Source organism: Pristiophorus japonicus, chromosome 20 (genome assembly GCF_044704955.1).
Source record: "Pristiophorus japonicus isolate sPriJap1 chromosome 20, sPriJap1.hap1, whole genome shotgun sequence".
Classification (NCBI taxonomy): domain Eukaryota; kingdom Metazoa; phylum Chordata; class Chondrichthyes; family Pristiophoridae; genus Pristiophorus; species Pristiophorus japonicus.
Genome location: NC_091996.1, coordinates 16000435 through 16022475, shown reverse-complemented (window position 1 = coordinate 16022475; position 22041 = coordinate 16000435). Strand labels below are relative to the sequence as shown.

General features: G+C 49.2%; 1 protein-coding gene across 1 annotated transcript in view; it reads left to right on the top strand.

Moving 5' to 3' along the window:
• LOC139233090 (hemicentin-1-like) overlaps positions 1-22041 on the top strand; it is a 530358-nt gene that overhangs the window by 75984 nt on the left and 432333 nt on the right. The window contains exons 5-11 of the mRNA XM_070863608.1: positions 6916-7087; positions 7857-7963; positions 8962-9082; positions 10775-11038; positions 12152-12296; positions 14955-15076; positions 21209-21481. Coding sequence (XP_070719709.1) covers positions 6916-7087; positions 7857-7963; positions 8962-9082; positions 10775-11038; positions 12152-12296; positions 14955-15076; positions 21209-21481 — 1204 coding nt within the window. The remainder of the gene's footprint in view (positions 1-6915; positions 7088-7856; positions 7964-8961; positions 9083-10774; positions 11039-12151; positions 12297-14954; positions 15077-21208; positions 21482-22041) is intronic.

Genomic DNA, 22041 nt, shown 5'->3' with positions numbered 1-22041 from the left:
GGTTAGTTGGTGCGTGGGCCCTGTAACTGGCTGTGCGGCCCATTCCATTTTTCGCGCATGCACGGTTACTTACATCGAGAAGCCCGTGAGTGGTCTGCGTGGGCAGCCGCGCGGCTTTGTGGGAACACTGGAGGAGACGCTCATCGCAGCGACTTGGGCTGGATTTCAACCCAGAGCCCAGGTTACTCAGTCCCTCACTACCTTCTAACCTATAGATTTAAAGTAATGGGTAGAAGGTTTAGAGGGGATTTGAGGAGAAATGTCTTCACCCAGAGGGTGGTGGGGGTCTGGAACTCACTGCCTGAAAGGGTGGTAGAGGCAGAAACCTTCATTGCAGTTAAAAAGTACTTGGATGTGCACTTGAAGTGCCGTAACCTACAGGGCTGCAGACCGAGAGCTGGAAAGTGGGATTAGGCTGGATAGCTCTTTGTCGGCCGGCACGGACACGATGGGCTGAAATGGCCTCCTTCCCTGCTGTAAATTTCTATGGTTCTGCATAATGATTGTAGACTATATTATTGCATGGCCGGTGATTTATGCGACGTATATTGCACGCTTCCTGCTGTTAAATTCCAGTCTGATGCTGCTTGAATTAGTTGCAACACGGAGATTATTGGCGTAAAATCCTCTGGCGTTGGCATCTAATGGGCTTGACATTCTCCCCCTTGCAGTGAAGCTTTTATTGACTCATGTATTTCGCTCACTGCGGCGATTATTACTTCAATGAGCCTGGTGTTTTAATGTGATTTCCCTGGGGACCCTGTGTTTGGAGCAGAGTAGTGGAGCATAGAGAATGGTGCAGGAAACTGGCCCAGAGCATGACTGTGTCAAATCTGCCTGTCATTAGAAGCGGTTCCCCAGCAGCAAGCGGAATTTGCAGAATGCTTTGTACAGTTTACACAGTCCTCTCCAGGCAGTGAGACCAGCTGGGATCTAACTATTGCGGGCAGGAGCTCAGGCCCGTCTGGTTTTCTTCTCCAGTGCTGCCATTTTCTTTCTTTTTCCTTCCGTGCTGTCCTGAACGCACCGCCTCTGACGTGAGGTACCCAAGAACATATTGGGAGCGGGAGTAGGCCATTCGGCCCCTCGAGCCAGCCCCGCCATTCAATAAGATCACGGCTGACCTTCGACCTCAACTGCGCTTTCCTGCCTGATCCCAATATCCCGGTGCAGTTCCACAGGCACTGGCACCTCATTCTTCATCAGTGAATCATTGAATAGTGTCAGCACAGAAGGAGGCCATTCGGCCCATCGAATCCAATGCCGGCTCTCTCTGCAAGAGCACTCCAGCCAGTCACACTCTCTCCCCGCCCCCTGCAAATTCTTTCCCTTCCCGTACTTTTCCAACTCCCTTTTGAGACTCGAGTGTTGAGGGGCTATTCTCCTCTGGAGCTGTCACAGAGCAGCCTGGTCCTGTCATCCTGATGTGTCTACACGCACACTTTTCAGCCGGAGTCGTGGGAGGTCTGACTTTCTCTTTCTTTAACACCCCCTGTCCCCATTGTACCTGTGGCTGAGATCTGGCGAATTAGCACAGACCAGGGATTTCCAACAAAACCAGAGGCGAGATGAGGAGAATTTTACACAACAAGTTATGAACCGTAATGCACTGCCTGAAAGGGCGGTGGAAGCAGATTCAGTAATAACTAGCAAAAGGGAATTTTTCTTTCTTTCATTCTTGGGATGTGGGCATCGCTGGTAAGGCCGGCATTTATTGCCCATCCCTAATTGCCCTCGGTGGTGATGAGCCGCCGCCTTGAACCGCAGAGGGGCAGTTAAGAGTAAATCACATTGCTGTGGGTCTGGAGTCACATATCGGCCAGACCGGGTAAGGGCAGCAGATTTCCTTCCCTAAAGGGCATCAGTGAACCAGATGGGTTTCTACGACAATCCGGTAGTTTCATGGTCACCATTACTGATACTAGCTTTTCCTTCCAGATTTAATTAATTGAATTTAAATTCCCCAGCTGCCGTGGTGGGATTTGAACTCAATGTCTCTGGATTACTAGTCCAGTAACATAACCACTATTCTACTGTATCCCCCTAATTGGATAAATACTTCAGGGGCAAACATTTGTAGGGCTATGGGAAGTGCGACTAATTGGATAGCTCTTTCAACGAATTGCCCGATGGGCCGAATGGCCTCCTTCTGTGCTGTCAGGTCTTGATGGCTCAGTACTGCACCAGATGGTTGCATTTAATGATTGCACATGGGGTGGGGAGCTAAACTCTCCATTCTGATGTCTCCCTGCAAGTTCCTATCTCTCCCGGACAGCAGCAGTTAATTTCATGCAGCACTTTCAGTTACAGAAGAAATCGATTGATCTGTGTTCCCCATTAATATCCACTGGTTCTCGCTGTATTCCTGCAACTGGATCCGCTGGTGATTGCTTACGTGGGGTATTGGCAGCAGTGCTCTCTTAGTTACAGAATATTATCTGAATGGTGGCGGATTAGGAAAAGGGGAGGTGCAACGAGACCTGTGCGTCATGGTTCATCAGTCATTGAAAGTTGGCATGCAGATACAGCAGGCGGTGAAGAAGGCAAATGGTATGTTGGCCTTCATAGCTCGGGCATTTGAGTATAGGAGCAGGGAGGTCTTACTGCAGTTGTACAGGGCCTTAGTGAGGCCTCACCTGGAATATTGTGTTCAGTTTTGGTCTCCTAATCTGAGGAAGGACATTCTTGCTTTTGAGGGAGTGCAGCGAAGGTTCACCAGACTGATTCCCAGGATGGCAGGATTGACATATGAGGAGAGACTGGATCGACTGGGCCTGTATTCATTGGAGTTTAGAAGGATGAAAGGGAATCTCATAGAAACATATAACATTCTGACGACTGGACAGGCTAGATGCAGGAAGAATGTTTCCGATGTTGGGGAAGTCCAGAACCAGGGGACATAGTCTAAGGATAAGGGGTAAGCCATTTAGGACTGAGATGAGGAGAAACTTCTTCACTCAGAGAATTGTTAACCTGTGGAATTCCCTACCGCAGAGAGTTGTTGATGCCAGTTCATTAGATATATTCAAGAGGGAGTTAGATATGGCCCTTACGGCTAAAGGGATCAAGGGGTATGGAGAGAAAGCAGGAAAGGGGTACTGAGGTGAATGATCAGCCATGATCTTATTGAATGGTGGTGCAGGCTCGAAGGGCCGAATGGCCTACTCCTGCACCTATTTTCTATGTTTCTATGTTTCTATGTCTACACGGTCTGAGGCCAGGCAGATATTAAAGAAAGGAAGTGAGTTTACAGATTTTATCCAGTGAATAGCTGAGCTGGAAGATGAAAAGCTCCCTGGATCTAGCTGAGCTGAGTGATCTCAGCCAGGAGGGCGGTATGGGTCGGTCCCAGTGATCACGGGCTAGAAAGAGGTGGAGATGATGGTGTTCCCATGCGCCTGCTGCCCTTGTCCTTCCAGGTGGTAGAGGTCATGGGTTTGGGAGGTGCTGCCGAAGAAGCCTTGGCGAGTTGCTGCAGTGCATCTTGTAGATGGTACACACTGCAGCCAGGGGGCGCTGGTGGTGGAGGGAGTGAATGTTAAAGGTGGTGGATGGGGTGCCGATCAAACTTGTGAAGAATGACTATTTAGCGAGGTACTGGAGAGTACCCAGTGGCCATGCAAAACTGCACAAGGATGGAGTCAACAGCCTTGAGGAGAGGTTGGCAAAAAAAGAAGTGAATAATGAACCATCCTTTAAGAACGATAAATTAATTTCAACGTGGATAAGTTTGAGGTGGTACATTTTGGTTGGAGGAATAAGTAGGCCACGTATTCCTTGGGAAATAAAATTCTAAATGGAATAGACTCCGAAGAACAAAGGGATCTCGGAGTACAGATTGACATATCACTAAAAGAGGCATCACAGGTTTACAAGGCCATAAAGGATACAAACAAAGCACAGAGAAAATGTTTCCACTTATGAGCGAGTCTAAAACTAGGGGTGACCAATGTAGGATAGTTACTAATAAATCCAGTCAGGAATTCAGGAGAAACCTCTTTACCCAGAGAGTGGTGAGAATGTGGAACTCGCTGCCACAGGGAGTGGCTGAGTCGAATAGCAGCGATACATTTAAGGGAAATCTAGTCAAGCAGATGATGATAGAATCGTAGAATGGTTACATCACAGATGGAGGCCATTTGGCCCATCGAGCCCGTGCTGGCTCTCTGCAAGAGCACAGCAGCTAGTCCCACTTCCCTGTCCTTTTCCCCTGTAGCCCTGCAATTGTTTATTTCCTTCAGGATAGAAGGAGAAAGGAATAGAAGGATTTGCTGATTGGGTGCGATGAAGTAAGGTGAAAGGAGGCTTGTGTGGAGCGTAAACGCCGGCATGGACCAATTGGGCCGAATGGCCTGGTTCTGCGTTAGAAAAATGCAAATATCAAAGAAGTATATTTGGTGAGTCTGCTGTCCCAGTTAAGATGATGATCGGCGGGCTGGTTTACAGAAATACGTTGTTGTAGGACTGGCCTGATGGCGAGGGCATGTCTCTCAACTGGTGCTACACCACTTGTGCCACAGCTCGGTGTGCCCAGGGCCTGTTGCCCAGCAATCAGCCCATCAGGCAAACCTCTTGTGGCTTTTACACCATTCTTTAAGAATGAGACCATGTCCAAAACCCCCCTGTTGGTCTCGCAAAGAGCCAGGCCATCTCATTAGGCTTTCGTTTATTGGGTGAAAGCTGAACAGCCATTGTTTCAGCTGGCATTGGGTCCGTTGGATGATCTCACCCTTTCCATAACATACATGGGTTGATTTGCTCATTTTCCAACTTGTAAAAAATAAATAAATCTGGAATGTGAAATTGAGGTGAGGGCTTTAATTACATTTTATTTTTCACATTTTTGAGGTTATTTTCTTTCCCCCACTCTTTGTAAATTTTAAATCTTAAATCTGAGATTGATAGATTTTTGTTAACCAAAGGTATTAAGGGATATCGGGCAAAGGCAGGTATATGGAGGTAGGTCACAGATTATTGTGGCCGCCATATTATAAAAAGGATACAGAGGCACTGGAGAGGGTGCAGAGAAGGATGATACCAGAAATAGCTATCAGGGACGGATGAACAGGCTGCTTGAAAAAAGAAGGCTGAGGGGTGACCTAATAAAGGTCTTTAAAATTATGAAAGGTTTTGATAGAGTGGATACAGAGAGAATATTTCCACTTGTGTGGGAAAAGCAAAACTAAAGGCCATCAAATATAAGATAGTCACCAAGAAATCCAATGGGGAATTCAGAAGAAACTTCTTTACCCATTAGGTGGTGAGAATGTGGAATTCACTGCCACAGGGAGTATTTATGGAAAATAGTATGGATGCATTTAAGGGGAGGCTGGACAAGCACATGAGGAGAAGGGAATAATAGAGGGTTATGCTGATAGATTTAGATGAGGAAAGACAGGAGGAGGCTCGAGTGGAGTGTAAACGCCGGCATGGACTGGTTGGGCCGAACGGCCTGTTTCTGTGCCGTATATCCGATGTAATCCTGTGCAATTGAATTGCGGAACTGAAGCTTGAGGGGCTAACTGGCCGACTCCTGTTCCTGTGTTCTTCACACCCCTGTACGAGTCGAGGGGAAATGGGTTCAAGAGGCAGTCAGATGGCCTTCTGGATAAAAGTGGGATTGAGGGGTGAGTTTAGGTGGGTAATGGGGATGGGATTGCTAAAGAAAGCTTGGGCTGTCCCTACTCCTATGCTTCTTACGCTATTTCGTACAGTCTGTGGTACATCTTTGTCAAAATGCTCTGACACTGGCTGAATGGAATGAGCGGAACTGCACCAAGGGTGTTCCTTTCCAATTTCCCCCAATGACCCCCGTCCCCATCTCCTGTGAAGAATGTTGTGGATTCTGGACGCTCCCCTGGTGGTTGGAGATATAGATAACTCCGTATCTATGACAACATGGTGCGCAGCCATGCTGCACTGTTCTGTGCCCCTAATTTAGTGCTAAATTGGTCATTTCACTCAGTCCACAAAGATGATTGGTGTGGGAACATGGAAACATTTTCACGAGTGCAGTAAGGGTGGGCCTCTGTGGTGACTCTCGATGCTCTGCTAACACGAGTTCACTCAGAGCATGAGCCTTGAGCAATTTATCGACAGTCACTGCACTGTTTTTCTCTTCTGAGCAGCGTTGCTGTTATATTGTCAGCTGTGGCTCGGTGGGTAGCATCCTCGCCTCTGTGTCAGAAGGTTGTGGGTTCAAGTCCCACTCCAGAGACTTGGGCACAAAAATCCAGGCTGACACTCCCAGTGCAGTGCTGAGGGAGTGCTGCACTGTGGAGGTGCCGTCTTTCGGATGAGACGTTAAATCGAGGCCCTGACTGCTCTCTCAAGTGAACATGACACGGTCACTATTTCAAAGAGCACGGGAGTTATCCCTGGTGTCCTAGCCATTATTTATCCCTCAATCAACATCACAAAAACAGATTATCTGGTCGTTATCACGTTGCTGTTTGTGGGAGCTTGCTGTGCACAAATTGGCTGCTGCATTTCCTACATTACAACAGCGACTACACTCCAAAAGTACTGGTACTTTGAGATGTCTGGTGGCCTTGAAAGGAGCTATACAAATGAAAGTCTTTCTTTTAGGGTGTAGATTGTCTCCCTCTGCAGATCATTTGTGGCAAGATAAATCACGCATAAAATGAAGAACTCAGTCAACCCTAATTGAAGGTTGGACACTGGATGAGGAATGGTTCAAGTTTAGCTGTGATGCTGCCCACAGTTGAATAGCCTGGTGACACTCCGTATCAGCTCATAAATGAGGCAAGACAAGTGATAAAGAGGCACCTATTGAACATTATTCCAGCATAGTTCAATGCCTTCAGGAGACGTGGAGGAAAATTGGGAGAGTGTTGGGAAGTCATTGAGTGAAGAAAGCAGTGAAGTTATGACGCTGATTTTGTTTTGATCTAGGTGCTGAAATGGGTTGAAAAAACGATCCAGGCCTCGAAAGTCCAGCTGCTGTCCACTAACCACCAGGACAGGGAGGAGCATCTCTGGCTGGTGCCCTTTGACCCAAACCTCAAGGAGGTCACCATCTCCCTCAGTGGACCCACCCCAGCCATGGAAATCCGGGATCCCTCCGGTAAGCCCTAAAGAGGATGAATGTTAGATTAGCATGGATTTCCAGGGAGATTATTGATGCAATGAACGAGCTGGGGGGCAATAGGGGGATGTAGTTGGTGAGACACTGACTCTGGATCCCTGGGATCTGGATTTGAACCAAACCCAGACTGAAGGGATGAAAGTATCCTCTGACTGTTGGTAAGGATCTTATGTATAGAGAGGCTGGCCATTCTCTCTCCAGGCCCAAGTGGGCAAGAACCCACAGGACAAAGCTACCTTCAAGTCAGGACCAAAGGACCAATCTCACTCACAACCTCTAAGCACTGCCAATGTGGGAAATGCAAATATTCACACTGGTACAGTAGTGGGTCCACTTCTGAGATTACTACATTTTTCAGGGAGTTTAAAGACGTGCTTCAGTTTGTTCACTAACTGCGCTGTGTGTGACTGGTGTCATAGAGCCTCACTTTGGCTGATTTGACTTTCCATTTGGTGTGTTCACATCACCTTCTCCAGCATTTTGTGACCTCCAGCGTTTGGTACATTTGGTGACACCAGCACTTTGCGATGGTGATACAGCCGTTAGTCTTTCAATGTGCTTTTATTATTGATTTCCCTGGTGTCATTCTATTAGCCTCAATAACTGATGCCTCTTGCCATCAAATGGCCAGTTGGAATCACGGAGATGTCTGTTCTCAGCCAGCATCATGTTGATCCACCAGCATCATGTTTGGGAACCAAAGTTAATTCGGATTCGACAATGACTCCTCCCTTGGTATTTCTTTCAGGCCGGGTCATGTGGAGAGGGTTGGGTTTAATTGAACTGTTGAATATTCCGAACTCGGCTCGAGTCGTCAATGTGAAGAGCCCACGGCCTGGCATGTGGACAATCAAGGTAAGGACTACGTGTGTATTGTGTTATCACCATGGTGACTGTTACTCTGAACTTCCCTCTCTCCTTCCTAATAAGCTTCAAGTACACCATCCGATCCTCACACTGTGTCCACGCTGTGTAGAAATGAAGACACATCACATCATCTAATTCACTCTCTTTGAGGCTGTCATATATTTGCTTCATGGGTTCTTTGCTTAAGAATTCATTGCAACACATTGCTCTTAAGAATTCGTTGGTTTGTTATCGAAAGGTTTAACAATCACACTACACATTACCAGTTCATCCACCAGGCTCACAACCACCTGCCTCATCATGGATCCCTGAACCCAACTGGCTGGGGTTTTATTGAGCCTTGTGAACATCACGTGACTGGCTAAGCCATGCCCAACTCAACAGCCCTTCTGTCCTGTGAGCATACTCACAGGTGCATACATTACAGAGGCCTTCATAGAACATAGAAACATAGAAATCTACAGCGCAGAAGGAGGCCATTTCGGCCCATCATGTCCGCGCCGGCCGACAAAGAGCCGCACGGCCCTCGGTCAGCAGCCCTGAAGGTTACATATAAATTTATGAACAATGAACAATGGCGGAAAGGTAAAGAGCACCCAGCCCAACCAGTCTGCCCCACACAACTGCAACACCCCTTACACCAAAATATTCTACACTCCACCCCAACCGGAGCCATATGATGTCCTGGGAGAGGCAAAAATCCGGATAAAAACCCAGAACAAATGGGGACTCATTGCCTTCCCCACTCTTCTGTTCTTCCAATCTACAGCCTCTCAACACTCTTGTTCTCACCCATCAGCCATTTCTAGATTTATGCCATTTCCACTCCTATTCTTTCAGCTTTGTTGACGTTGTGTCACTATGTGCCTTAGACCCTGACCTTGGCTTCTCTGTGAAGATAAAGTCTGGATTGATTGTTTAATACTATCTCTGCTCTTGCTCCTGTGCCTGTTATATTCGCCGGACCGAGGGTCATTCTCTTTAAGCTCCGCAGCACTGGACGCCACTCCGTACGGATCACAGGAGTCAGCAGCATTGATTTCCGGGCTGGATTCTCCACCAAGCCTACCTCAGACTTCAGTAAAACAAGCGAGCGTCCAATTCAAGGTAGTTAACCAGGAATGTTGTCCCTCGAGCAAGGGCTCAAACCCATGCCTGTCACTTTTCTGACCAACTAGTGACTATCCTTCCTGGGTGGGAGATGGGGGATGTCTCTTTGGGATCAAGGCGACGCGCCTAATGATTGAAGTTTTGGAACCTGAGCTGTGCAGGCCTGTAGTGTGCCAGGGCTCTGTTGATCAGCCAATTTGGCTCACTATTGGAACCTGGGAGAGGTAGACTGTGACTTGGCTCCAAGTAACCCTCCAACCCAAGGCCCCAACGGGCAGGGTGAACCTGGCTGGGCACTGATGAGTCTTGTGAACATCACGTGACTGGCTAAGCCACTCACAATGCAATAGCTCTACAGCTATTTTGTTGCAAGACAATAAACAAAGTGCCCCCTGATTAAAGGGTGAGTGCACTCCATTGGGGACCCCAGCCTCCTCCGGACGGCAAGATGGTGCGCCATGGTGTGTCCGGACGGCAGACGAGGATGGAGAGTGTGCAAGAGCAGCCTGTACAGGCAACAGCTCTACAACTCTTTTTGGTTGAAGGCAATTAAACAGTTAAATCAAGTGCCCCTTGATTAAAGGGGGGGGGACACTCCAAAAACTTTCAAACAAGTGCCCCCTTTGTTTTTTTTGTTTTTTTTGGGGGGGCACTAAAAGCACAAATTATACAAGTGCCCCCTGGATAAAAGGGAGGGGACACTAAAACCCGGCCCAATAAACCAAATAAACTTTAAACATATCAAATCAAATTAAAATTTGGTTGCCGGGGGTGATGATGCACTCCAGTCCCTCCGGCGCCCACCTCTCGCGGAAGGCCACGAGCGTACCGGTGGACACTGCGTGCTCCATCTCCAGGGACACCCTGGCGCGGATGTAACCGCGGAAGAGAGGCAGGCAGTCAGGCTGAACGACCCCCTCGACTGCCCGCTGCCTGGATCGGCTGATGGCACCCTTGGCCGTGCCCAGGAGCAGTCCTACGAGGAGGCCCTCGGACCTACCCGCTCCCCTCCGCACAGGCTGCCCAAAGATCAGGAGTGTGGGACTGAAGTGCAACCAGAAATTGAGGAGCAGCCCCTTTAAATAGTGGAACAGGGGCTGCAACCTCGCACACTCCGTAAAAACATGGAACATGGACTCCTCCAGACCGCAGAAATTGCAGGCGGCCTGGGAGCCCGTGAACCGACTTAAAAACTTATTGCATGGGACTGCTCCGTGCAGCACCCTCCAGGCCAAGTCCCCAATAAATAAGGGGAGGACTCCCATGTAGAGTGCACTCTATTGTGGACCCCCGCCTCCTCCGGACGGCAAGGTGGTGTGCTATGGTGTGTCCGGACGGCAGACGAGGATGGCAAGGTGGAGAGTGTGCAGGAGCAGCCCGTATAGGAAACAGCTCTACAAACCCTTGAGTATACTCACAGGCGCATACATTACAGTGACCAAAAGCTATGACGGGATAACATTTTCTTCTGATCTCTAATCTTGCTTACGGTATATTAAAGTTTCTTCAATTTGTATTTATTGCAAGTTACATCTCTCTATGATGTTGCAAGTGTTCCAAATTTATCGCTATGATACACCCGGCTGGATTTACATCTTAGTCAGTTCTTATATTTTACAGATTTTTTTTTTTTTTAAAAGCCTCCTGACTCTTGCTCTCCAGAAATTCCTGTGTTCTCCTTCCTTGCAGGGATCCTGACGCATATACTGTTGAACTGCTCGGGGCTGCACCCTCCAGGCCAGCTGGACCGCTTGGAGCTCCTGGGCACCTCGGGGGAATCTCTGAAGAGCCTGCCCATCAGGGCCCATTCCGGCCGCAGCGCTAACACCATGTGGAAAGTGCCCGAATTCATGCCGCCCAGTGAGAACTTCTTCCTGAAGGTGACGGGCTATGATTGGGAGGGCTATCGTTTCCAACGCCTGTCCAGGGTTTCCTACACCAACCTGGTGCCTGGTGAGAGAACTCATCATGACCTTGTGCTTCGGGGGGAAATAAAAGAAAGACTTGCATTTATATAGCGCCTTTCAGGACCTCACGATGTCCCTTCTTACAGGGCTTGACAGGGTAGATGCAGGGAGGATGTTTCCCCCGGGCTGGGGAGTCTAGAACCAGGGGTCACAGTCTCAGAATAAGGGGTTGGCCATTTAGGACTGAGATGAGGTGAAACTTCTTCACTCAGAGGGTGGTGAATCTTTGGAATTCTCTATTCCAGAGGGCTGTGGGGACTCAGTCTTTGAGTATATTCAAGACAGATAGATTTTTGAATATTAAGGGCATCAAGGGATTTGGGACAGTGCAGGAAAGTGGAGTTGAGGTAGAAGATCAGCCATGATCTTATTGAATGGCGGAGCAGGCTCGAAGGGCCGAATGGCCTACTTCTGCTCCTAATTCTTATGTTCTTATGTTCAAAGTGCATCTCAAAGTACCAGAAGTACTTTTGAAGTGTTGTATTGTAGGAAATGCAGGAGCCATTTGTGCACAGCAAGCTCCCACAAACAACAATGTGATAATAACCAGATAATCTGTTGTTATAGTGATGTTGGTTGAGGGATAAATATTGGCTGGGACACCGGGGAGAACTCCCCTGCTTTTCTTCAAAATAGTGCCATGGGATCATTTACATTTACCTGAGAGGGCAGGACAGGACGGTTCAGCGGTTGACTTGAACCCGGGGACTTGAACCCATGACCTTGTGACTCCGAGGCGAGAGCGCGACCACTGAGCCATGGCTGGCACTCGTTGGTCTGGCTGTGCATCCGTTGTTCAAGTCGACCCGTAACGAGTGGCCACTGGAGTGAGGCATCACCGGGAGGCCCAGCACCTTGGAACTGTACCCCAACCAGAGCCAACACTGGGCAGAGGAAATGTTTCAAGGACACCCTCAAAGCCTCCTTGATAAAGTGCTTAGGGTGGCCTTTGACCAGGGATTCCCAGATGACGAGAGAAAGACGGATCGTGTTATATTCACGCTCGACCAGGTGGAGGGGTGGGGCGCGCGGTGGGAAGATGCAGCAAGACTCTGAAAAGCTTAACGTTGCTGTTACAATGTTTGTGTGCCTGCTTTAGGGCCTCCGGTAGTGAGCATGCCCAGTCAAACTCACTGCTACTACATGCAGTCTACATCGATTCCGTGCTCCGTGGAGAGTCTGATTCCGTTCACGCTGCGAATCGTCCGGGACGGGACCAGACTGCAGCCAGACCGACTGTTTCCGTGAGTAGTTGTGGAAAGAACGGGGCGCGGCCGACTGCGGGAGTCGATCGTGACCGAGTATTTAACCTCCCCGGGTCTTCTGCCCCGCGCTGGGCTACAGATCCATCGCCACAGACCACCCTCTGGGTCGTCAGCCAAGTGGCCGTTTTTCACGCGCGAGTCTAACCGGTGAATGTTGGGAGGTTATTCGGCCATGGGGGACCGCGCAGCAGCACCCGACCCGATTCTGTCCACGCTCCACGTCCCCAGGTGTCGTTTCCAGCGGCGGCCATTGGATGGTGGTCAGGAGTGGGAGCCCCGGCTGATTTTAACTCTCCCTATCCTGTGAGTGCTGTCGAAGTTCTACCACTGCCTGGGCTGAGATTTGCTAACACAGTACAGAACTGGGATCTTCCTGCTCGGAACGCCGCATTACCAGGCCGGGAACTGCCCAACTGAGCCAAAGGGAGAGGTAATTGGCATCTTTGGCCCATGTGGTTTTATTCAAGCCCCACAGATGGATGAAATTTTGTAAGAGTTTATTTTATTTGTTTCTGGGATAAGGGCGTCGCTGGAAAGGCCAGCATTTATTGCCCATCCCTAATTGCCCTCGACAAGATGGTGGTGAGCCGCCTTCTTGAACCGCTACAGTCCGTGTGGTGAAGGTGCTCCCACAGTGCTGTTAGGGAGGGAGTTCCAGGATTGTGACCCAGCGACGATGAAGGAACGGCCGATATATTTCCAAGTCAGAGTGGTGTGTGACTTGGAGGGGAACATGGAGGTGGTGGTGTTCCCATGCGCCTGCTGCCCTTGTCCTTCTAGGTGGTAGAGGTCGCGGGTTTGGGAGGTGCTGCCGAAGAAGCCTTGGCGAGTTGCTGCAGTGCATCTTGTAGATGGTGCACACTGCAGCCAGGGGGCGCCGGTGGTGGAGGGGGTGAATGTTGAAGGTGGTGGATGGGGTGCCGATCGAGCGGGCTGCTTTGACCTGGATGGTGACGAGCTTCTTGAGTGTTGTTGGAGCTGCACTCATCCAGGCAAGTGGAGAGTGTTCCATCATATTCCTGACTTGTGCCTTGTAGATGGTGGAAAGGCTTTGGGGAGTCAGGAGGTGAGACACTTGCCGCAGAATACCACCGTATTTATGTGACTGGTCCAGTTAAGTTTGTACTAAAATGCCTCGTCTCAATGGCCCAACGTGGGAAAACATGGCCTGAAATATTCCCCAGCAGTCTGCCACGTTGCTGGTTCCAGTTTGGTCCGTGAGTCGGTGCGAGCTGCTGTGTGGAGATGCGGGCATTGCCCACAGGGAGGAAGTGGAAGCCAAACTGTTAACTACTCAACAACACAACCTGCATTTATATAGTGCCTTTAACGTAGTTCCCAAGGTGCTTCACAGGTGCGGTATCAGACCAAATTTTGACACCGAGCCACATGCGATATTCGGACAGGTGACCAAAAGCTTGGTCAAAGAGGTAGATTTGAAGGAGCATCTTAATGGAGGAGAGAGAGGTAAAGAGGTGCAGAGAGATTTAGGGAGGGAATTCCAGAGCTCAGGGCCCAGGCAGCTGAAGGCACAGACGCCGATGGTGGGGCGATGGAAATCAGGGATGCACAAGAGGGCAGAAATGGAGGAGCGCCGAGATGGTGTGGCTATCGGGCACCTCCCAGTGTTTGCTCTCGCGCTGCATTGGCAGAAGACTGATAGCAGACTGGTTGAGTGGTGCTGTCGCAGTGCGTAGCCAGCTTCAATATCTTTAGTATTGGCAGTCCTGCTTATTCCTTTACAAAATGAACTATGACTGATAACTGTGGAAACAGCATTTGTTTGTGAGCCGGTTCTTTAAAGCCCATGTAAACATAGGGTGGGAAAACTCCACAGATCCCATGTCTGGGTTTGCATTTTCTTGGGATTTGTTGCAGAAAATGCAACTGTGAATCCTAATGGAGCTGTGGAGGGAACTGAAATGCAGCAATATCGGTTTTGTGTGAATGGAAGCAGTGCCAAAGTTGCAATAGCTCACTGAGGACCTCTAGTGGCAGACACCCAGTACTGCCACATTACACCAGTTGAAAAAGAAAGACTTGCATTTATATAGCGCCTTTCACAACCACCGGTCCTCTCAAAGCGCTTTACAGTATACTCACTTGTAATGTAGGAAACACGGCAGCCAGTTTGTGCGCAGCAAGCTCCCACAAACAGCAATGTGATAATGACCAGATAATCAGGTTATTATGTGATGTTGATTGAGGGATAAATATTGGACAGGACACCAGGGCTAACTCTCCTGCTCTTCTTTGAAATAGTGCCATGGGATGTTTTACACCCACTTGAGAGAGCAAGCAGAGCCTCGGTTTAATGTCTCATCCAAAAGACGGCACCTCTGACAGTGCATCACTCCCTCAGCACTGCACTGGAGTGTCAGCCTAGATTTTTTTGTGCTCAGGTCCCTGGAGTGGGACTTGAACCCACAACCTTCTGACGCCGAGGCGAGTGTGCTGCCCACTGAGCCACAGCTGACCCAGTTGAGGGAGCAGACTCCTTTTTTCACACTGTCTCAAGCAATGGCATTTTCGTGCGACCCTCCATGACTTCTCGATATGGCGCTACAAGTAGTGCAGTGAGGATCTGCTTTGAGATTGTGTTTCTCACCCACCTTCCTGTTGAATTTATCTTTTCAGGGACACGGTGAATGCGACGTGGGAAATCCCGAGTGTTTCCGGAGCTGATGAAGGTTTCTACGACTGTGTGGCGATCAGTAACTCGGGCACAGGCATAGCTCGGACGTACTTGGTTGTTACTGGTGAGTAGTTAGTGAGGCTCTGATTTACCGACAGCATTGTTGTCCATCCCAAAACTAAGACCGCCTATTTCCACCTCTGTAACATCGCCTGTCACCGCCCTTGCCTCAGCTCATCCGCTGCTGAAACCCTCATCCACGCCTTTGTTACTTCTAAACTTGAGTATTCCAAAGCATTCCTGGCTGGTCTTCCACATTCTACCCTACGTAAACTAGAGCTGATCCAAAACTCAGCAGCCCGTGTCCTAACTCGCACCAAGTCCCGCTCAGCTATCACCCCGTACTCGCTGACCTACATTGGCTCCCGGTTAAGCAAAGTCTCGATTTCAACATTCATCCTTATTTTCAAATCCCTCCATGGCCTCGCCCCTCCCTATCTCTGTAATCTCCTCCAACCCCACAACCCCCGAGATGTCTGCGCTCCTCTAATTCTGCCTTCCTGAGCATCCCTGATTACAATCGCTCAACCATTGGTGGCTGTGTCTTCTGTTGCCTAGGCCCCAAGCTTTGGAACTCCCTCCCTAAACCTCTCCGCCTCTCTACCCCTCTTTCCTCCTTTAAGACGCTCCTTAAAACCTACCTCTGACAAAACTTTTGGTCATCTGCGCTAATTTCTACTTATACGGCTTGTGTCAATTTTTAAAAATCTCATAATACTCCTGTGAAGCGCCTTGGGGCGTTTCACTACGTTAAAGGCGCTATATAAATACAAGTTGTTGTTGCATGAACACAGGAGCAGAGGAAGATGCAGACAGGTAACTGTATTTTCTATATATGAGGGATGGAGAAGGTGAGACTGCTTGTTTTGTTATTTTTTTCACGGTATTTTCTCCCCACCCTCCTTCCTTGGACATCTGCATCTCTGTTTTCCACTCTTAAGTGAAGCAGTCACAGTGGGCCGAATGGCCTCCTTCTGTGCTGTGTGAGGTGTGAGTCAGCCCAGGAGCACGTGCTGACTCTTCTTCCTCTCTTGGAATTTCTATCCCTCCCTTTCAGGTATCTGCTCCATGTCTCCTCAAGTTGGTGTGCTGGTAATCCATCCCTTGGCCTGGCATGAACCGGTGGCACAGTATATTGGGCCTTCAATGCCCAAAGCCACAGGGCTCCGTCAGCACAAGTACATTTTGAACACTGAAGTCAAACTGTGAGAGCCAAGCTGGTTTGTACAGGCTGCGTCCTAATTTTTTACCCCTTCTGATTTGCTTCTCTCCTTCCCTGAAGGCACGAACTTGTGCTCGAGTGCAGGTTCAGTGGTACGTTTCTCCATGTGTGGGCTTCGACAGTGAGCATCAGTAGAGTATATGACCAGGAAAGGGTAACACAGCAAGAGGGTCACCAGATAGTGTTCGAGAATGGTAACCAGGGGCATTGAAGATAGGAGCAGAAGTAGGCCATTACGCCCTTCCAGCCTGCTCCACCATTCAATATCATGGCTGACCTTCGACCTCAACTCCACTTTCCTGCACTGTCCCCATATCCATTGATTCCCTTAATAACAAAAAATCTATAGATTTCTGTCTTGAATATACTCAATGACTGAGCCCCCGTAGCCCTCTGGGGTAGAGAATTCCAAAGATTCACCACCCTCTGAGTGATGGTGTTTCTCCTCATCTCAGTCCTAAATGGCCGACCCCTTATCCTGAGACTGTGACCCCTGGTTCTAGACTCCCCAGCCCGGGGGAAACACCCTCCCTGCTCTACCCTGTCAAGCCCTGTAAGAATTTTGTACGTTTCAATGAGATCACCTCTCATTCTTCTAAACTCTAGAGAATATAGGCTTAGTCTGCTCAATCTCTCCTCATAGGACAATCCCCCCATTCCAGGCGTAAAGCTCCATAGACTGGGAAACAAGACAGCTGAGCTTAATTTTCCCCTCCCTCATCCAGAGGCACTGGCACAGAGATCCTCGTCTTCCCGTGAGATTTGTTCGCTGACTCCCATAATTGTGCACAGAAAATTCCAGAAACAGTTTAAAAATAAATACCAGGATCCAGGTGAACCGTAAGAGATGAGGAATGATTGGCAGAACCATTCCCTTTCTGTAATTCTAGACTGGGCCGAAGGTAGTATCGCACAGGACAGGACTGCAGCCTGCGCAGAGGCAGGAAAGCCAGTCCTGAGTGACTGACGTCGCTGGCAAGCAAAACCCTCGTCCCTTCTCTTCGTAAAGCTAATGAATCCCGGCGACGTTACAAGTAACTCGATGAGCTGAGCCCCTTACCGCAAACCAGTTTTGTTTTCTTTACCCTGGTGCTAATGGGAAGCAGACGGTGTTATAGTTCCCGTCCATCAGACGGCGAGCTGAAGTGTACTGCAGTGGTGGTCAGATGTGCAGCTGTCTGTCTGAGTTACTGTGCGGCGGGGCAGCAGGAATTACCCGCATTCCCAATCTCCGCGCGCGTGCCAGCTCAGTCTGAGGCACGGTGCTGCAGCGCGAGTTGACACGCGGGTGGATGAGCACGATCAAAGTTTCCAGCAGATCTCTTGTCAGTTTTGTGCTTATCAAGGTGAGGATTTTTGGTGCTGCTTCAAGCACTGCCAGTTCTTTTTTTTTTGTTGCATTTATTCAATCACGGGGTGTGGCCGTCACTGGCAAGGCCGGCATTTATTGCCCATCCCTACTTACCCTGGAGAAGGCGGTGATGAACCTCCTTCTTGAACTGCTACAGTCCGTGTGGTATTACTTTGTTGTGGCGGTTTGGTACAACTGAGTGTCTCGCTGGGCCATTTCAGAGGGCAGTTAAGAGTCAGCCACGTTGCTGTGGGTCTGGAGTCACATATAGGCCAGACCGGGTAAGGACGGCAGATTTCCTTCCCTAAAGGACACGAGTGAACCAGTTGGGTTTTTCTGACAATCCGGTAGTTTCATGGTTACCTTTACTGATACAAGCTTTTTAAAATTCCAGATTTATTTAATTGACTGAATTTAAATTCCCCAGCTGCCGTGGATCACATCTCTGAAGCATTAGTCCAGGCCTCTGGGTTACTAGACCAGTGAGTTAACCACTCCGCTATCGTTCCTGTTCAAGGTGCAACATGGCTTCGATGCAGAGTAAAGAAAGAAAGGCGTGCCTTTATATAGCGCTTTTTACAACCACCGGATGTCTCAAAGCGCTTTACAGCCAATCAAGTACTTTTGGAGTGTAGTCACTGTTGCAATGTAGGAAACGCGGCAGCCAATTTGCGCACAGCAAGCTCCCATAAACAGCAATGTGATAATGACCCAGATAATCTGTTTTTTGTTATGTTGATTGAGGGATTAAATATTGGCCCCAGAACACCGGGGAGAACCTCCCTGTTCTTTTGCAAAATAGTGGACATGGGATCTTTTACCTGAGAGAGCAGAAGGGACCTCGGTTCAACGTCTCATCTGAAAGACGGCACCTCCGACAGTGCAGCACTCCCTCGGCACTGCACTGGAGTGTCAGCCTAGATTTTTATGTGCTCAAGTTCCTGGAGTGGTCCTTCTGGTGTCTTCCCCCAACAATGTGCCTCAGCCTACAGCCTCAAGAGAGTCCCCTACTGCACCATGGGGACATTTTCCATTTGGTGGGGTAGGCCTCTTGGTGAGTTTTGTCGATGCCAATCAGGAAGCCAACAAGGAGAGGAGAGCTCCCTCTCACCATTCGGAGCTGGGTTTAAACCCAGGTCTCAAAGGTGAAAGGGTCAGTGTCTCACATACCTGTTTTGAGCATCAAGGTGGGGAATATGCCCATTATGCTTGGCATATAACAACAACAACAACTTGCATTTATATAGCATCTTTAACATAGTAAAACATCCCAAGGTGCGTCATCAAACAAACTTTGACATTGAGCCACGTAAGGAAATATTGGGACAGGTGACCAATAAAGCTTGATCTTCGGGGTAGATTTTAAGGAGCGTCTGAAAGGAGGAGAGAGAGAGGTAGAGAGGCTGCGAGGTTTAGGGAGGGAATTCCAGAGCTTAGGGCCCCGGCAGCTGAAGGCACGGCCGCCAATGGTGGAGCGATTAAAAGCAGGGTTGTGCGAATCAGCCAGGGTTCCGGCTTCTGTTTTCCATCCAGTGACATGCTGGGGAGTCATGTGTGTGGATTTAATGTGGGATACAGGTGATTCCCTTCAAGGTTGAATAAGCAGCCACCCGTGAATAGTGGCTTCTTGAGTCGGTATAGAAGGCGAGAAAATTGGTGAAAAAGTGTATCCAATAGGAGTTTCAGACAGACTTGTTCTTTTCCCTTCTGAAGGCTCTGACTCCTTGTAGGAGATGGTTACATGGGCAGGGGCCATCCCCCAGATATATCTCGCCAGTGGGGATTTTATCATGTGGGGCATCGGAGATGACACTGACCTGTCCTCACATCCATCGATACCCATCAGGAGTTGATACCCTGCCTGATATTTTGTTTTTCTCCCCTCCCTATCCAAGGAAGCCATGGGTCAATTGGAATACTGGCTGAGATGGGTTGATTTGGGTCAGCGCAGGGGTTGAACTTGGGGCATCCTATTCCCCCAGCCTCTGACTCCACGACTCACTGGACAAACTCACTGAAACTCCCAAAGGGCCGTACAAGATATATAGAAATGTAGAAAAATAGGAGCAGTAGTAGGTCCTTCAGCCCTCCAAGTCTGCACCGCCATTCAATATGATCATGGCAGGTCATACATACAAATTTACAGCACGAAAGGAGGCCATTTTGGCCCATTGTGTCCGTGCCAGAAAGCAACAGGCTATCCAGCCTAATCCCACTTTCCAGCTCTCGGTCCTTGGCCCTGCAGGTTACTGCACTTCAGGTGCACATCCAAGTACTTTTTAAATGTGGTGAGGGTTTCTGCCTCTACCACCCTTTCAGGCAATGAGTTCCAGACCCCCACAATCCTCTACGTGAAGAAATTGACCTCATATCCCCTCGAAACCTTCTATCAATTACTTTAAATTTATGCCCCTTGGTTGTTGATCCCTCTGCTAAGGGAAATAGGCCTTTGCTATCCACTATATCTAGGCCCCTCATAATTTTATACACCTCAGTGAGGTCTCCCTCAGCCTCCTCTGTTCCAATGAAAACAAATCCAGCCTATGCGGTACTGAAGTTACATGTTCAGTCATGAACTCATTGAATGGCGGTGCAGGCTCGAAGGGCCAAATGGCCTACGCCTGCACCTATTTTCTATGTTTCTATCTAATCTGTCTTCCTAGCTTAGATTCTCCACTCCCAGCAACATCCTCGTTAATCTCCTCTGTACCCTCTCCAGTGCACTCACGTCCTCCTGTAATGGGGTAACCAGAACTGCACGCAGTACTCCAGCTGTAGCCTAACCAGTGTTTTATACAGTTCAAGCATAACCCCCCTGCTCTTATATTCTATGTCTCGGCTATACGCTCTCCTGTTGTCTATTTCTCCCTCCCTTTGCCCCTCCCCCCCATTGCCCACCCATTACCCCCATTTCCTCCCCCATGGTCCAACCCCCATTGCCCCCCCATTGCTCGCATTTCCCACCCCCCTTCCCCATCCCCCCCATTGCCCGCCCCCGATTGCCCCATTGCCCCTCCCCCATTACCCATCCCATTTGCCCCTCCCCATTACCCATCCTCCCATTTGTCCCTGCCCCATAACCCCTCCCCCCATTTGCCCCTCCCCTCATTACCCATCCCCTCATTACCCATCCTCCCATTTGTCCCTGCCTCATAACCCCCTCCCCCCATTTGCCCCTCCCCTCATTACCCATCCCCTCATTACCCATCCCCCCATTTGCCCCTCTATCTCGATCTCGATCCTCTATCTCGAAACCATATTCCTGCTTTCTCCCCATACTCCTTGATGCCTTTTGTTTCTAGAAACCTATCTATCTCCCTCTTAAATATATTCAGTGACTTGGCCTCCACAGCCTTCTGTGGTAGAGAATTCCACAGGTTCACCACCCTTTGAGTGAAGAAATTTCTCCTCATCTCGCTCCTAAATTTCTTACCACGTATCCTGAGACTGTGACCCCTTGTTCTAGACTTCCCAGCCAGGGGGAAACATCCTGCCCGCATCCAGTCTGTCCAACCCCGTCAGAATTTTATATGTTGCGGGAAGGGAGGTGCCAGGGCAGACTAATCTTCATTTTGCGGCACCTGTAATCTTACTTTATTGCTGCTCACCTGTTTCCTCCCCAGAACCGCCCCCGAGTGTGGAGACTCCGCAAAATGTCACGGCGCTCCCAGGGGATGAGGTGGTCCTGACGTGTCGAATCCTCGGCAGCGTCCGGTACAACATCAGCTGGACGCGGGACGGGATCGAGCTTCGAGGTGACGACGGACGCATTACCCCTTTGCACAATTCGTCTCTGGGATTCCGCAACGTGCGGACGGAGGACGCTGGGCGCTATGGGTGCCTGGCAGTCAATATGCACGGGTCAAGCCAGGCCTACGTGTGGCTGTTCATCCCTGGTAAGAGCAGCTCTCGGGCAGTCGGCGGTGTAAGGTTGATCTGTTTCGTGGCCCTGAGGAAAGTTACAGAGATGAGCAAATCGGGTGATTCCAGACAAGGGGGAATTCAACCACCTCAGAAAAGTTTGCGGAAGTTGGGCTTGTTCTCTACGGAGACTTTGAGGTGATCTGATCGACTTTCAGTGCAGTTGGGAATGGTGGCAGAATAAGTCAAGCAAAATTGCTGAGAGTTAAAGATAAGGACATAAGAAGTAGGAAGGGCCATTGGGTGGAACTTGTGTTTTCAATAAATCTTGTACAACAAGTTACAACAACAACAACTTGTATTTATATAGCGTTTTTAACGTAATAAAACATCCCCAAGGCGCTTCACAGGAGCATTATCAAAGAAAGCAATTGACACTGAGCCACATAGGGAGATATTAGCGCAGGTAACCAAAAGCTTGGTCACAGAGGTGGGTTTTAAGAAGCGTCTTAAAGGAGGAAAGAGAGGTGGAGAGGTTTAGGCAGAGAGTTCCAGAGCATAGGGCCTTGGCAACAGAAGGCACGGCCACCAATGG